This window comes from Equus przewalskii, chromosome 1 (assembly GCF_037783145.1).
Source record: "Equus przewalskii isolate Varuska chromosome 1, EquPr2, whole genome shotgun sequence".
In the NCBI taxonomy this organism is placed as follows: domain Eukaryota; kingdom Metazoa; phylum Chordata; class Mammalia; order Perissodactyla; family Equidae; genus Equus; species Equus przewalskii.
Window position 1 is genome coordinate 125,453,995 of NC_091831.1, and position 18,253 is coordinate 125,472,247.

Sequence of the window (18,253 nt, forward strand, 5' to 3'; positions counted from 1 at the left end):
AGGTCTTAATAGAGGTTTGGGCAGCCAACAGCAGATGAAATTCAACTTGGCTAAGTTTAAGGTAATGTGCATTGGCAGAAGAGTATAAATTTGTATTCGGTGACGGGTCCAAAACCTGTAGGATCCTCTCAGCTGAAGAGTTATCACCAGAGTTAGTTTGGGCCAGTCTCTACACTGACCTTTCACCTGACTTCTAGGCTGAAGCAATTCTGCTATACTTCTGAAGCAGGAGCAGTTTAAATAGTAGCTTCTGGGAACTTGACACTTAAATAAAATAGGACCATCAGGCCACACAGACAGTTGGCCAACTGGGACATTCCCTTATAAAGAGACTACTTTATTCAGCCAGTTCCAACAGTGCTTTGATAAAGATCCGGCCTACTGCTCAACTGCTATTAAAAAATAAATAAAAAACAAGGTAGTGAGAAATTAGTAAGGAACATATAATAAATGTAATAAAGAAACATACATTTAGAGAGAAACAACTTGTTTTGAAATTTTCAATTACCTCAATTTATCCCGTTTTGAACACATTATGTTTCCGAAGTCGATAACTTACTGAATTCCTCTAACTTTACAGTATGGTAGCAAATTCACATCCACCTTTCAGACACATGTAGAAAATATCCCTCTTGTTTCTAGTAAAACTGGCCTGAGCGCACAGAGGTTCCACAGGAGCTGCCAACAAGGGCCTCAACCTTGGTTGCGCCCCACACCAATGCTACTGCTAGAGGGCCTTCATTTCCTCACCACCCACATCTTTTGAAGAGAAGCTCTTAGCCAGAGCCCCCAGGGGTTCTGCCCCCTCATGCCAACCACCACCACACAGGGGAACCAACCTACAGGCTACGCTGAGCCCTTCACAGAGATGGAGCTGAATTGGGAGCCACAGTAATGAAAAAATATTGGTGGTCCAAATCTCCTATGCCAGCGGTCCCCAGACTGCTCTGGTGCCACCCCAGCTGAGGCCTGCTTGTGCTCATCCTTTTCTTTGCTTCCAGGAGCTGCAAAATAAACCCCTCATTCTGATGCAAATTTGAGGATGCTTCTTCTTCTTGCTGGCAAAGATACCCCAAGATGGTTCACAACAGGGACTAAATAAGGGGCTACTTTTTTTTTTTTTTGAGGAAGATTAGTCCTGAGCTAACGACTGCCAGTCCTCCTCTTTTTGCTGAGGAAGCCTGGCCCTGAGCTAACATCCATGCCCATCTTACTCTACTTTATATGTGGGACACCTACCACAGCATGGTGTGCCAAGTGGTGCCATGTCCGCACCCAGGATCTGAACTGGCGAACCCCAGGCTGCCGAGAAGAGGAACGTGTGCATTTAACCGCTGCGCCACTGGGCCGGCCCCAAGGGGCTACATTTTTATCACTATTTCGAGGGCATCCAAATGTCCCAGACAACACAGACAGGGGGTTAAAATAATCTGCCTCTGAAAAAAGTTTTATTCTTTGACTAGGATGAGAAGACAAAACAAAAACTTCACCTACAGCTTAGAGCATGTCATTATTTAAGAAAAACTGAATAATTTCCAAAACAATTTATTTATTTTACTCAGTTTGCCTTTCTCTCTCTTTTCAGTTTCTCCACCCTGCCGAGAGAATATACTGCATTATCAGTTGTTCAGAGGAACTGCATTGAAATAGGGGACTAACCACTCACTGAAGGCTGAGCTGATTTTGCAGAGTACAAAGTAAGTTCGAAGTAGGACCTACTTCATATGGGGCATATTTGAAAGCACCACATGGAAAACGAGCTTCTACTCTCTTTGCTCGCTGAAGAAAACTTCTAATAGCAAAGGCCCTGAGACTGTTAAATGTCCAACTCCTAAGCAGGCAACAAATTTTGTGGTAAAACTCAGCCTTGTAGGTACAAACAAAATCTTTAAACTTCAAAAGCCCAGAGTATTTTTTACATTCCTATTCAAACTCAGGTAGACCAACATTCTAGTAGACAGAATTATTTTTTGCTACCAGGGAAAAAGTATTTGCAAAGCTTCCTCAGCAGGTCCTCAATAGGTGCTAAAGCAAAAACATCATTTAAAACTACCAGGAGTGAAGAAACTGGGAGTCTGCGTCCAGGACTTCCCACTCATTAGCAATGTGACCTCCTACTGAATCTGATCTCCTTGGGCCTCAGTTTCCTTGGCTATAAAATGAAACAGTTGAGGGGCTGGCCCCGTGGCCGAGCGGTTAAGTTCGCGCGCTCCGCTGCAGGCGGCCCAGTGTTTCGTTGGTTCGAGTCCTGGGCGCGGACATGACGCTGCTCATCAAACCACGCTGAGGCGGCGTCCCACATGCCACAACTAGAAGGACCCACAACGAAGAATATACAACTATGTGCCGGGGGGCTTTGGGGAGAAAAAGGAAAAAATAAAATCTTAAAAAAAAAAAAAGAAATGAAACAGTTGGACAAGACTTCTAAGGCTCCCTTCCAACTCTATTTGAGTAACCATAGAATTTTAGAGGCAATCTCCAAGTTATGCATTCTAGGATAAAGCTAATCATATCTCAATTTACAAGGTGCTTCAGAGGTCAGAAAGTATTTTCCCTCATAGTACCCAATATCTAACAAGGTACGCTATAGTCAAGTACACCAAGGGGAATACTTACACTCCACGGAAACACAAGGTCTCTGCCATAATGGGAGGCATTACAATTAAACTTGTTCCATACTCTTCTGGCAATGTGGAAAAATGGTATAAAGAGAGAACAGGCAAAATGAAGAAAACTATTTGTGTTAATACTGTGCTCCACTCATATAAGTCTCTCAGTATCAAGAGAATCACATATAATAAATCCTTTACTAGACATGGGATTTAGCAGAAACAAATATGAATCCATTTACAAGAACAAGATGTACTGCTGAGTTTCTTAATGAAAGGTCACCCAAAGGCAGAGGTTAACATTAAAATAACCCCCTCCTATAACTGGGTCTCAATGATAGACAAAGCTTATGATGAATCAATAAACAGGGCCCAGCATTGCTGGTTGACGCTGTAAGGAAATGAAGCCAGGACTACCAGACAACAAACACAAAAAGATGGAAGGAGAAATGCAGCATACTGTCTTCAGTCTTTCTAGAAAATGAGAGAGAAAAACAAGAACAACAAAAAAATTTAAACTACATTTAGGGAATATTTAACAGGGCCCTTTAAACAATTAGTAATGATCAGGTATTTAGTTTTCAGAATATGCAGGTTGGGTGGATTTTTTCTCTAATAAAGCATTTCAAATTCTAATTAAAAAAATACTTTATGGAGGAATTAAAAAGAAACAATAGAGTCAGAGGAAAAGCCATGATCCCAGAAGTGGAATATTCTAACAACATAACTTACAAGAAACTACGCTATAAAAACAGATTGTTGATTAACACAAACTCATAACAAAACGCAGAGAGCTATCACAATGCTGCTGTAATAACACTTGGCTGCTGAATTCTCTCAATACATTAAATATCTCCTTGGAGACCAAATTACTTTACATTTTCTTAAAAGACAATTTATTACAGCTTTGTTTTCTTCTCATTATCTCTTAAAAATATATCTAATGAAGAAAAGAATACAACTTCTAAATAACTTACATAAAATGGTACTAACGTGTGACAACAGACTTTGGTTTAATATGCTGGTTATTATTTAACAACACACAACAACCTATTGTCACGACAAATCCTTACCACAATGTGATATTCCATGTGTCACATGGATCAAAAACCACTGTATGCCATTATTATGGCACACATAAAATTAACAGCCTAAGGCTGCTAGCAATTTAAATAATTGATAAGTTTTCAATTAAAAAGGCAACACTTTCAGGTCTAAGACAAAAATCTATTTAAATTACTGATAAAAACTTACACTTCTGTTGGCACAAAGCCAGAAATGCTTGCATCCAATGGGGGAAAAAAGTAATTGTGCAAGTTTCAACTTAGACATTGCAAATTTTTTATTTTATGCAGAGATCCAGGCTATTTATTTATTTAACCTTTGCAATCAATGAAAAAGAATGATTAAAAAATTTACAGCAAAAGTGTTTCTAGTTTTGCTTTTCCTATATGGCTTTTAAAGAAATATTACAGTGGGGGGCCAGCCCTGTCGCATAGTGGTTAAGTTCAGTGCACTCCACTTAGGTGGTCTGGGTTCTTTGGTTTGGTTCCCTGGTACGGCTCGTCACCACTCGTCAGCCATGCTGTGGCAGTGACCCACATATAAAGTGGAGGAGGACTGGCAGAGACGTCAGCTCAGGGCTAATCTTTTTTTTTTTTTTAACAACATTTATTTTATTTTTTATTTTTTTAAAGATTGGCACCTGAGCTAACATCTGTTGCCAATCTTCTATTTTTTTTTCCCTCTTCTTCTTCTCCCCAAAGCCCCCTAGTACTAGCTGTATATGCTGGTTGCAGGACCTTCTGGTTCTGCTATGTGGGATGCCACCTCAGCAGGGCTTGATGAGCAGTGAGGAGGTCCGCACCCAGGAAGCAAACTGGCGAAACCCTGGGCCACCAAAGCAGAGCGTGCGAACTTAACCACTTGGCCACAGGGCCGGCCCCTCAGGGCTAACCTTCCTTAGGCAAAAAAAGAGGAAGATGGGCACACATGTTAGCTCAGGGCTAATCTTCCTCAGAAAAAAAAGAAAGAAAGAAAGAAAGACAAACACTATGGAGACTACAAATGTATTGAATTCCACATGAAAAACTAAGCTGTTTTCTTACAGTAAATGCGTCATCATTTGTCAGTATCTTCCCTATGCCACCACCCAAATCCTGGAATCAAAATTTTTCAGAGTCAAATTGAACCTAAAATATAAAGGCCAATGCAGGTTTTTAATAATAGGCAACTGAAGACCATCAACCAAAATCTATTAGGTCCAAATGGTTTACTTTTTCACAAAATTGGAACCCAAAGGAATTCTGACCACAAGAACCAAGACAGATCAAAATCAAAGCCATCCAACCTTGTTTGTGCTTCTTTGAGAAAGAGATTCCCCTACTCTTTACTTTATTCAGAGTCTGACTCTACATAAACAAAGAATATGTAATGGCAGGGGTTACTGCAACAGACAGGAGGAAAAGGAAATCCATTTAAGTTTTAAATGAATTGAAACTTCTCTCTCGGGGCTGGCCCTGTGGCTGAGTGGTTAAGTTCTCGAGCCCCAGTGTTTTAATCTTTAAATGACTCTCACTGTTTTTCTTTGTTAATAAAATAATAGTTAACAGTAGATAATTTTATGTTTATTTATTTTATTAATTTTTTATTTGGCAAAATTAAAAGTTACTATGCCTATGTCTGTCCCCCAAGCTAAAAATGAAAGACTGATTAGCTCATGAAATCCAAATACTTGGGGATCAATGAGCTAGATGATTTCTGTTCAGACTAAAAAGTGGCTCTCAAGAAATCTCAGCAACTTTTAAGGACAATTCTACAACTCTAATATTTTCCTACAAGACAAAAATAAACACTGCATTTGAGAAAATAAGCGTAAGTCATAAGAAACATATACAACAGATATCTCAAGGTATTATATAAGGATAAATCATTCAGAATTTAATAATGGTGATGACAAACTAATGTGTAAGGAGGTGGTTGGGAGAGAAAGAGTGTGAAACATAAAGGAGCAGGGGCTTTGGGATAAGGAAAAGCTGAGCTTAAATTCCATATTCACATTACATATACTAGCTATAAGACCTTGGGCACATCTCTTAACCATAGCTCCCTCATCTAAAAATTAGGGATGATGATATCTACCTCACAAAGGTAGATAATTTAAGATGTAAGAAAATTAAATACCTGAAGAATCTAGTATATACTAGGCACTTAGAAATGAAAATAATTATCATCACTATGATCACATGCAGTAACATTTCTCCAAAAGCACAATTTGTCAGATTTTCCCAAAAGTACATTACTGAAAACATACCTTTGTGTGTGATTATGTCAGAGACATAATGAAAGTACACTGATGTGAGTTCTCTGTAATGGACATACGTGAAAATACTAGAACCCATCTGTGTGCATGCGTTTTCTAAAAATAAGCATGTCACATTCTCAGGAGAGTTAGCCAATCTATCAACACCAGTGCTAGACCTTGCAGCAGACAATCCTACTCTGCCTTTCAAGGTACTGATGAGCCCCGCTCTAAATTCTCAGGGCACAAAGACTCTCAAATAAGTTAATGGGAAGTCAATGGGAAATTGACTTTTCCTACTTTGTGCTGGTCTGAATGCAACGCTCTGTTAATCATGCCATCCTTCTTGTTCTCTTTCCTCCTATCCTAAATTAAAACTATTGGCGGAAACCCATACAGATATTTTATAGTTTTCATTACAATGAAACAATATCCTGGTTGAAGTTGACGTCTATCAAAACCTACAACCAAACTGCTGGCTAAGATTAGAGCCTCACTAGAAAGCAGGGGCCCCAGCTCCAGCATTTCCACCATAATACCACTTTGCATTTGTATAGGACTTCTAACTTTTCAAAGGGCTTTCACATCCTATTATCCCATTTGATCATTACAATGACCCTGTGCAGTAGAAAGGACAAGTATTATTATCCGCAATTGACAGATGAGGCAACTACAGCACAGAAAGGTTAAGTGATTTGCCTAAGGCCAGGGAGCCAGAGGAGAGCAGTGGTCTCTTGACTTCCAACCCAACGCTCTTTCTACCAGATCACTAGCGAAGGTTTTATAAACAGATCACAAACTCAGATAAAATAGAATAAAACAAATAAGAGGAAATAAAACCACATAAGAGGAAAGCACAAATCAGGGCTCAGGGAGGCTATGACTCTTCACAGTAGTTGAATTTTTCAAGCTTAAGTTATAGAAATGTACCCTTTTCTCTTGTTTATCTACTTCAGTCCTGAGATGAATGTTAATGCAAATTTTCACCGAAATTTGAAACACAAAAGAAAAGCCATTTCAGGATATATTCAGGTCACTTTGATTAAGTAACCCTGTAGTTCATTTTGGGGTGGGGTTGAGGGGTGGTGAGTGCATAAAATGACTGAGAGTACATCTTTAAATCGTGTATCCATATTAAGCCTGCAGCTACATTATAACTGTAGTCTGTCTGGAAGGGTGAAAGAGATCTCCAGTTGAAAGTAGATTTTGAAAAATTTTTTAGAGCCCAGGGGTTCATTTTTAATGAGCCGTTACTTTAAGTACTGCATAAAAAATACAGGAAATTGATAGTCCATTTAGTCTGCACCATACCTAATGCAAAAGTCATTAAGATGCATTATTCTTAATGTTCATGATATTATCAGTAAGCATCTTTTGAAAATGCCTTTAACTTTCACGTAAGGAAATCTTTGAAAACCTTATATATTATATAGAAAAATGTTATCGACACTGTGATTTACTTTTATATCTTCCCTATGCCAAGAAACAGCATCCTCAATTACATTAACATTTTAAAAACAGTCCTCATTTGTAATGTACTTACATATGACAGCATTGCCTTCATTTCTTCATCACTTCTCACTGTAATTCGATCACCATCTTCATCTTCATCTGTTTAAAAAGCAATATAATGCAAGTGATAAGATTTGCGTTTTTTTCCTGAATTTGCCACAAAAAAAAGATTTCCATTTTTTTAATATGCAAAAACCACATCAGGTGGGAACACAACACAATCGGTTTTTACAACTTGATATTCAAATCCTCAACACCATATTTTTGGGGATGTTGAGGTTATTGGTTTGTTGTTTAGTTTTGGTTTTTGTTCAGAACACAACCAGAATCTCAATAAAGAACTAAAAAACTTAGGGACAGCTGAAAATTCAAATATTGCTCATGTCATTCATGACATGTATCTACGTTAAAAGTAAACATCACTGGAGTATGACTAAACAGATTTGGTTTGGAGAACTTTAAAAACCGGAGAGAGGCCACTCTTGTTCAACTATCAGTACTCTTCTCTCTCCTTCACAGCACCCTATTGCTCTGTTTCTCCATTCTTCCTCTCTCCCAGGCAATCTACCACGTCACAATAGCATCAGAAAAATGCCTAACGTTTCCTGAACACCACTATAGGCACTGTGACTTGTGCTTCATACACAGCACCTTCTCAAAAACCTCACAATGATCCTACGATGCAGACAGTCGGACAGTTATTTTCATTCCCTTTTTATTTCATTTCCCCATGTCCCTTTTTTCATTCCCTTTTGGGGACCTAGCACAAAGTTAACTTGCAAAGCAACTCTAATACAGTTCTCCCCATACCCCTCAGTCTAGCACCTTTCTTTCTCTTTCTGAACAGTTTCATTCATTCGTATCGGGTACTCTCTGACCACAGTAAGCTTCAAATGGTGATGCATGCTATTTTGAAATAATTTAACGGTCTTAAAACTGGAGGATAATAAGACTTTACAAAATATATAACCAGAATGTGTGCATTTGAATAAATGTATCATCTAAATAGCTACATCCAGAAACAATGTACTTATTTCAATGACGCTTCTCTTATTCAAAATAGTTTTGAAATAGCTCCTCAAAAACTGCTTTAAGAACCTGAAGATAAATCACATGAAAATATCACATCTCATTTTTAACCCCAAATGGAACTGTCTGCCTGATCACCTGCCTCACTATCTGCCAGGCAGGACTCAGAATGACTTTTGGCCATTTCTAAATATTTAGTTAGCTACTTCATTTTTCTATAGATAAAGATCCGTCAATAGGAGAACAGCCTATATGGTGGCACAGCTGAAGAAAAATGCCAAGAACATTTTGAGCAACGGCAGCATTGTGGAAAGTACACAGACTCCCAGGGGACATCTTGAAAGGGGCAGGCTCTCACTTGGATGCCTCAGCTCTGGTGATCTTGTTAAACAATCAGTGTGATTATTTTTTTGGTCACTCCTGGGCTTCTAATTGTTGATTTGACCAGATGAAGGAAACCTGATCACAGGCCTGGAGAAACAGAGGAAACTCTGGTCATAAAGAGAATAAGCCGGCATGACATGCTCAGGGGACTCTCACTGAAAATACGGGGCGGTTCGGCTCAGCACACGGATCTTAGGGCCCCACCACACGTCAGGGGGCCCTCCCTCCTGTCCAGCGGCACTTCTGAAGATATCCCTCTGCTCGGTGACCAGACCATGGGAACCTAGGAGGGAGCATGTGTTCTCTCCTAATTAGCCTATTTCAGAGCAAAATGCTACTTCCTTTTTCTCTTCAGTAGCCAATAGCAATCTGACAGCAAGATGGAAACCTGCACTTGAGCCAGCCCTGCTGGCTGACCAAGCCAACGGCTCTCACTGGAGTTGTCTCTCCAAAGCATTTGTTCCTGGATTCTGGATGCTGGTTCACTCCTGCAGAGTTCTCACCTCGATATAAATCGTATCAAATCACACTGCCTAAATATCTACAAAGGTAGGAGCTGTCAAGAGTCACTACTGGTATTATGCTACCAAGAGCTGCCCATTTTCAGTATAAAAGGCACACGGTGGTCACCTTCAGTAACAAAGAAGGTGCATTCCTAGGTAATGTTAAATATATAAAAGTCTGTATAGGAACCTAGCACTTTCCCTTTTTTTTTTGGTACAGACTTTATAAAGCCAAACTGGGGGAGAAATGCCATTCTAGTTTTAGAAACAGAAGGAGTTTCTACACAGGTTCTAAAAACTAGTATTTTCAAGGTTAAGTCAAAAAGTCTTCCTCCAACTGCAGGAAACAAAGGGGAAAAAAACAGATATAGTATAAAGGGACATAATGTTACATGTTACCACACATGAAAGCACTTTGCATTTTTGTTTTAAAACCAAGTCAAATTTTCTGTTTAAATGTGGGCTAAAATGATTTGTTCTTGACGAAGTCCGAAACTTGGTAAAATTTCCAGCCTGAACAAAGCAGCTTTCTGAAAATCTCATTCCTGTACCAGAGCTAGCTATAGAGACGGTGGTAACGAAGGGACTGCTCATATTCAAATCTGAATATATATAAGAACTAAATAAAGTATCGCTTACATGGGATGAGGAAGTTCTTGGAGTTAATAAGGCAGGTGAAAAGTCTCCTAATAACTTGCAAAGAGAGGGCGCAGATAACAGAAAGATCATTTAAATCAGTCTCTCTAAAACAGGAACAACAACTGGGTTCTCTAGGCTCTCAAAACAAGGGCTTGACCATTTAAGGCTACTGAAAACAAAAGATTCTGGAATTCTAGAATTCCACGAAATCTCTGTGGGATTATTTCACCAAAAAACTGTGAGGGAAGTCGGGTACCAGAATAATTTCTTCCATAGCAGTTCCATAAAAAGCAGATGAAACACTGCAAGGGCACTCTGCTCTCAGTGGACAGAAAACTGAGGACAAAATACCAGAATAGCCTTTGACGCCAGCCTAGTGGAAAGTGCTGGAGCTGCCCCACCATGGGTCTGACTCCAACAGAAAAGTCTCGGGTAAGTTGAAGAGACATTCTAATAAAGACTGGGGGTAAAATCAGGCTCACATGACAGTGATTAACAGTTCCTACGGATTAACAAGAAACTTCATTTTATGTAGGTACTGCTTGTCTTTACAAGTTGCTCCTTGGTGGACCGTCTGCTTCACTCTTTAATATTCGTAATTGGTAGTTTTAATGAAGACTCCTTGTTCTTGTCAAAGAGGAGACTGAGTTGGAAAAGTAATTACACCTAAGAGAAAACTGATGACATTTGGCCAAAATCCAAGCTATCTAACTCCCTGATGGCAATCTCAGAGCAACCATTGGCCTTGGCGTTTAAAGTGAGAATACATTTCTATCTAAAGACAATGAATTCTAAAGAAGACATACAAATAGCCAACAAGGACATGAAAAGGTGCTCCACACCTTTCTCTAATCATCAGAGAAATGAAAATCAAAACCACAACGAGCTATCACCTCACTCCTGTTACAATGGCCAGTATCAAAAAGCAAGGAAAACACGTGTTGGCAAGGTTGTGGGGAAAAGAGAACGTTTGTGTACAGTTGGTAGGAAAGTAAATTGGTACAGCCACTATGAAAAACAGTCTGTGGGTTCCTAAAAAAATTTAAACTACAACTACTATATGATCCAGCAATCGTACTTCTGGGTCTATATCCAAAGGAACTGAAATCAGGATCTGGTAGAGATATCTACCCTCCCAGGTTCGCTGCAGCATTATTCACAACAGCCAAGATATGGAAACAACCTAAGTGTCCATCACTAGATGAACTGGATAAGAAGACGTGGTATACACAGCCACATATATGTGCACAGTCATGAAAAACATAGAAATCCTGTCATATGTGACAACGTGGATAACCTCAAAGACATTGTGCTAAGTGAAATAAGTCAAACAGAGAAGAACAAATACTATACGGTATCACTTACGTGTGGAATCTAAAAAAGCCAAACTCAGTAAAAGAGAGTAGAGAGGTGGTTACTAGGGGCTGGGAGATATGGGAAGTGGGGAGATACTTGTCACAGGGTACAAACTTCCAGTTATAAAGATTAACAAGGTCTGGGGATCTAATATATAGGATGGTGATTATAGCTAATGATACTGTATTATATACTTGAAAGTTGCTAAGAGAGTAAATCTTAAATTTTCTCACCACAAAAAAGAAACGGTAATTATGTGATGGGAGGGAAGTGTTAGCTAATGCTCTGCTGGTGATCATTTTGTAATATAGAACTATATCAAAATCAATGTGCTGTACACATCAAACTCACACAACGTTCTATATCAATTATATCTCAATAAAGCTGGGAAAATTAAAAAATAAAGACAATGAATTGACAGAAATGACAAGTTAGTAAAGTGTAAGAAAGTAGAAATATATACCAAGCAATTTAGTACGACAATAACTTAAAATACTTTTCCGAATAAAAGTTGGATATACACAGCTCATCCAGCAAAGACTCTGGCAATTTGCCCATCAGACTGGATTAGCTGTAAAAAGCACACCAATGGCAACTATAAATCATAAAACTTACTAAAATGGCACAAAGAGTTTCCAAGGTATAAACAAGTTGGTGAAGAACACTAGAAAGTCATGGTACTGAGTAGAGAGAAGTAGAAAAAATAATTTGAACTCTTTTTATCTTAAACATGGAGGTTCTTTGCCACCTGACCAAAAAAGCATTACTAGATATGACCAAGAAGGGGTGGGGGGAGAGCTCTGATACACTGGTTCACAATGAGAATTCCAGGCTTCTCTAGTTGCCTGGAGCATAGTAATATGATTTTCCAGCACATTAGGGAAGCAAAAGTAGAACCAGAAAGTCTATGTACTGGCTGGATTTTGTTAATGTCACTTAAAATGGAGGAAAAAATCCTAGCAAGATACCAAATAGAGTGCAGCAGATGGTAAACAAATATTATGAAGCAATCTTCACAAAATCTGCAGTGTGTCACAAATATACAAAATGGCAGAGTTTGGGAAAAGAGAATCATAACAGGCCATATGTTGTTAGTGATTTTATTTGAAGCAACATGCAATCCAAAAGAGAAACCAAGAGGAGGAACATAAAGGCCCAAGAGAGGAGAGGCAGCCCCAGGTAAGGGCGGTCAGAACAGCAAGCACAGTGCCTTCTGAGTAAACAGCAGACAAACAGCAGACACCAGGGAGCTCTCAGCCAAACAGCACCCACTGCAGTGACAGGGCTCAAGTGGGGTCTTGAGAGAAACAATCTAGCTTCTACAAAGGAACAGAAAGTTAAGGCAATATATTATACGTCATTTGTCACATTCCTTCAGTGCCAGGTGAGAGTCGATTAAAACTACAGCAAAGGCATTCTTCCAAGGCAAGAGGAAAGAAATGAAAAGGTAATTGTAGAGGTCTGAAAGACATCAACAGGAAATTATCTGAAAAACTGTCAAGTTGAGAGCCCTTCTCAGGGGCAGAATCAAAGATCTGGACAGGACTAGAGGCCACAGTTTCTATGGCCAAATCTTTATACTCACGAGTTTTAATTTAGCTCCATGACTCCCATCTCCTGATTCCTTCTTCACTTCTTTGCTTCCTTCCTCTTTCCAGCAAATCTGTAAGTGTCCACTATGTAGCAGGCAACATTCTGGGCACTGGGGGTAGTGACAGTGGAAAGAGAAAACCCTGCCCTCACGGAGCTTACACTCTAGTTGAGAGACTGAAAGGATGAGGGAGTGGGCTGTACGGCTATCTGGAGAAAGAATGTTCCAGGCAGAGGGAGGAGCTAATGCTAAGGCCCTGAGGCAGAACAATACCTAGCATATTCGAGAGACTGAAAGACAGCCAGAGTAGCTGGAGCAGAAGGAGACAGGGAGAGAAAGAGATGAGCTCGGAGAAGTAATGGTGGGCAGAGCTGGGGCGGATGAGAAAAGGCAGAGCCTTGTAGGGCTTTTTAAAGACTTGGCTTTCACTCCTGAGTGAGATGGAAACCACTGGAGGGTTCTGAGAGTTGTGATCTCACTTAAGGTCTAAAAGGATCACTTTGGTTGCTGTGTGAAGAAGAGGCTGTGTGGAGGCAAAGTCAGAAAGACGGAGACCAGTTAGGAGACCGCTGTCCTGGTCCAGGTGAGATGATGGTGGCCCAAACCAAGCTGAGGTTTTGAGCAGTCATCACACGCTGGATATATTTTAAAGATAGAGCCAAGAGGATTTGCTGATGGATGAGATATAGAAGACCCGTCCTTACTACTTCACTCCTTCACCATCCATGCATTCCAGAAACACCTTTTGAGAGTCCACCATGTGCCACGTACTAGGCTGGGTTTCTAGGGATTCAAAATTCAGCAGCACTCTCTACTGCCCTCAAGAAGAACTAGCCTGGTACTTGGGTAAAGGACTTAAACTTCTTAATTCTCATGCAAAATAGCAAGACTGCTACTACCTACTACCTACTACCACTAATAATAAGTAACCAATAACTAGTAATACTACTAATACCTACTGCTACTACTAACTACTTTCACAAGGCTAAAAAGGATTTGCACTTTTGCATCAACGATATTTCAAACCAAAATTTCAATAAATTAAAGTTGTCTTCAAATCGTCTCAAGTTCTAGGATGTTCAATTAACTCTTAAATATTAAATAATTTTTAGATTCAGTGTACGTCTATTGTGAACTACAATTTTGCATTAACCTACTTAGTTTTACTTATGAACAACCAGTTATCTTTTACATATACTATAGTTTAAGAAAATAAAAGTTCATTTTTTCCAAATATTTTATGATTTAGACTTTTCTCCAAAGCAAAAAGGAGTTCCCAACCAACTATTCTAAATGAGGTTGTCTTTGCTATTTGGACATGAGGGGTGTCCCCTACAGGTGTCATTCCAGTAATCAGCTATAGTTGTTTTCATACTTTTTTTTTTTTGAGGAAGATTAGCCCTGAGCTAACTACTGCCAATCTTCCTCTTTTTTTTGCTGAGGAAGACTGGCCCTGAGCTAACATCCATGCCCATCTTCCTCTATTTTATACGTGGGATGCCTAGCACAGCATGGCTTTTTGCCAAGCAGTGCCATGTCCGCACCCGGGATCTGGGCCTGTGAACCCCGGGCCAGCGAGAAGCAGAAGGTGCGAACTTAAACGCTGCGCCACCAGGCCAGCCCATTGTACTCTTAAGAATTTACAACTTAGGAGGGAGAGCCAAGATGGCGCCGTGAGTAGTCCTCTTTGTCTCTCGCCCTTCGAGTCTACAATTATTTGGACACTTATCGCTTGACAAAGGATATCCAGACAGCATCTCAGGACGTCTGAGACACCCACGCGACTATACATCGGAAGGCGGATGGACTTTCCTCCAGGAGGATGTGGAAATAGGTGAAAACTCTCCGACCCCGACGGGCAGCCTAGTACCCGCAAGCGGCTTTCTTCCAATGGACGCCCCCAGAGGATCCACACACATCTAGGGCAGGAGCGAGAACACAACAGAGGAGCGACGGTGGAAACAGGTGACCAGAACCCTACCTAAACCCCCCGCAATTACTCCTAAACGCAGAGGGAAACTTTGGAGTTGCACACCTGAGCCCGCGGGGAGACTCTCTCCCCGCCATTGGCGGGGAGACCCAGCCTGGTGCTCGGGGCGCCCGGAGGGTCCCAGAGAGAGACACGGAGGGCACGGAGGTCTCCCAGCTGCCGTTGCCCGCCCCGTGGGACTAGGGATTGCCGGAGATCTCGGAGAGGACCGGGGCTGGGGGAACTTTCAAAGGCCGGTTCGGCGACCCGGAGGGGAAGCGCCAGAACTCCGCCCGGGCAGCAGACAAAACTCTCTGTGTGCCGTTAGCAGAGGGGCCACGCTGAGCATTCACGGCTCCAGGAGAGGCCCGGAGAGAATCCCAGAGGGCGGGGCGACCCCCAGCTGCCGTTGCCCGCCCCGTGGGGCTAGGGATTGCCAGAGATCTCGGAGAGGACCGGGGCGGGGGAACTTTCAAAGGCCGGTTCTGCGACCCGGAGGGGAAGCGCCGGAGCTCCGCCAGGCAGCAGACAAAACTCTCTGTCTGCCATTAGCAGAGGGGCCACGCCCAGCATTCAGGGCTCCCGGCAGAGGCCCGGAGAGAAGCCCAGAGGGCGGGGCGATCCCCAGCTGCCGTTGCCCGCCCCGTGGGGCTAGAGATTGCCAGAGATCTCGGAGAGGACCGGGGCGGGGGGAACTTTCAAAGGCCGGTTCGGCGACCCGGAGGGGAAGCGCCGGAGCTCCGCCCGGGCAGCAGACAAAACTCTCTGTCTGCCGTTAGCAGAGGGGCCACGCTGAGCATTCACGGCTCCGGGAGAGGCCCGGAGAGAATCCCAGAGGGCGGGGCGACCCCCAGCTGCCGTTGCCCACCCCGTGAGGCTAGGGATTGCCGGAGATCTCGGAGAGGACTGGGGCTGGAGAGAGTTCCAGAGACCCAGCTTAGTAGCCTAGGGGGAAACCCTACAGGCTCACAGCAGCCTTAGGGAAAGCCTCTGCACAGCACCAGTAGAAGGCACCCAGCCACCAGCCACAAGGCTGGAAGACCCCAGGGCAAAAGCAGCATAGCTAGGTGTACTAACCACAGACTGTAGAAGATGCCAATAGCTCTCCTGCGACCCATAGAGCACAAGTGAGATTTGGTAGGTGCCGACAGCAACGGAGCGACAAATATAAGTGATCCCACCCCTGGCCGCTGGAAAAGCCCATAACACCGTTGCAGACCCCAAGGAGAGAGCGCATCTAGGTGGGCAACAACAGTAGGCACCTGCAGCCTGAAGCCCCCCTGTGACGGCCCCCACGGCAGAGGAGGGAATCCAAAGGGCCACTGTGGCTACAAAGAGGGGCCCAGGCCCAGTTAGCAACTACAGACAGGGTTCCTGGTTGGTGAAGTATAAACAGCTGCTCCCCCCACCGCAGCAGCTGAAACAAGTGAAAGGAGCAACTAAACTCTATCTCCATGCGGAGGCACAAATCAACAACATCAAGCAATATGAAAAAATACATTAAATCTCCAGAACAGAAAGAAAGTAACAAATACACAGAAAACAATCCCAAAGAAAATGAGATATATAACCTAAATGATGATGACTTCAAAACAGCCATCATTAAGATTCTCAATGAGTTAAGAGAAAATTCTGACCGACAACTCAACGAGTTCAGGAGCTATGTCACAAAAGAGTTTGATACGATAAAGAAGAACCAAACAGAAATATTGGAAATGAAGAACACAATAGAGGAGATTAAGAAAAATCTAGATGCTCTGAACAGTAGGGCCGATAATATGGAGGAAAGAATTAGCAATTTGGAAGATGGCAATATAGAATTGTTGCAGGCAGAGGAGGAGAGAGAAGCAAGACTTAAAAGAAATGAAGAAACTCTCCGAGAATTATCAGACACAATTAGGAGATGCAACGTAAGGATTATAGGTATACCAGAGGGAGAAGAGAAGGAGAAAGGGGCAGAAAACCTATTCAAAGAAATAATGGCTGAGAACTTCCCAAATCTGGTGAGGGAGATGGATCTTCAGGTGACAGAAGCCAACAGATCTCCAAACTTTATCAATGCAAGAAGACCAACTCCACGGCATATAGTAGTGAAGCTAGCAAAAGTCAACGACAAGGAGAAAATATTAAGGACAGCCAGGCAAAAGAAACTAACCTACAAAGGAACCCCCATCAGGCTATCAGCAGATTTCTCAGCAGAAACTTTACAGGCTAGAAGAGAGTGGAATGATATATTCAAAAATCTGAAGGACAAAAATCTACAGCCGAGAATTCTCTACCCAGCGAAAATATCCTTCAAATACGATGGAGAAATAAAAACTTTCCCAGATAAACAAAAATTAAGGGAGTTCATTGCCACAAAACCTCCTCTTCAGGAAATCCTCAGGAAAACCCTCATTCCTGAAAAATCCAAAAAAGGAAAGGGGCTACAAAACCAAGAGCAGAGGAGATAAGTAGAAGGACAACAACAGAGAGTAGCAGCTCTACATCAGAACAGATTAAACCACGGGACGAGAAACAAAGGAAACTGAAGAAAACCGGAAAACAAGACACAAAATGGTAGTGGTAGGCCCCCACGTCTCAATAATCACTCTAAATGTAAATGGATTGAACTCCCCAATCAAAAGACACAGAGTGGCAGGATGGATCAAAGAACAAGATCCAACAATATGCTGCCTCCAGGAAACACACCTCAGCCCCAAAGACAAACACAGACTCAGAGTGAAGGGATGGAGAACAATACTCCAAGCTAATAATGAACAAAAGAAAGCAGGTGTCGCTATACTAATATCAGACAAGGTAGATTTCAAAGCAAAACAGATAAAGAAAGATAAAGAGGGACAGTATATAATGATAAAAGGGACTCTCCACCAAGAAGACATAACACTTATAAATATATACGCACCCAACACAGGAGCACCAAAATTTGTAAAGCAACTCTTAATAGAACTAAAAGAAGACATCAACAACAATACAATAATAGTAGGGGACCTCAACACACCATTAACACCAATGGACAGAACATCCAGACAGAAAATCAACAAGGAAATAATAGAATTAAATGAAAAATTAGACCAGATGGACTTAGATATATATAGAACACTTCATCCAAAAACAGCAGGTTACACATTCTTCTCAAGTGTACATGGAACATTCTCAAGGATTGACCATATTTTGGGAACCAAAGCAAACATCAATAAATACAAGAGAGTTGAAATAATATCAAGCATCTTTTCTGATCATAACGCTATTAAACTAGAAATCAACTACAAGAAAAAAGCAGAGAAAGGTGCAAAAATGTGGAGACTAAACAACACGCTTCTCAACAAACAATGGATCATTGAAGAAATTAAAGAAGAA

At 41.5% G+C, this 18,253-nt stretch overlaps 1 protein-coding gene across 14 annotated transcripts in view; it reads right to left on the bottom strand.

Moving 5' to 3' along the window:
• MAP2K5 (mitogen-activated protein kinase kinase 5) overlaps positions 1–18,253 on the bottom strand; it is a 245,186-nt gene that overhangs the window by 211,578 nt on the left and 15,355 nt on the right. For all 14 annotated transcript variants that reach the window (XM_070622868.1, XM_070622885.1, XM_070622905.1 and 11 more), the window contains exon 3: positions 7,454–7,521. In XM_070622868.1, the coding sequence (XP_070478969.1) occupies positions 7,454–7,521 (68 nt within the window). The remainder of the gene's footprint in view (positions 1–7,453; positions 7,522–18,253) is intronic.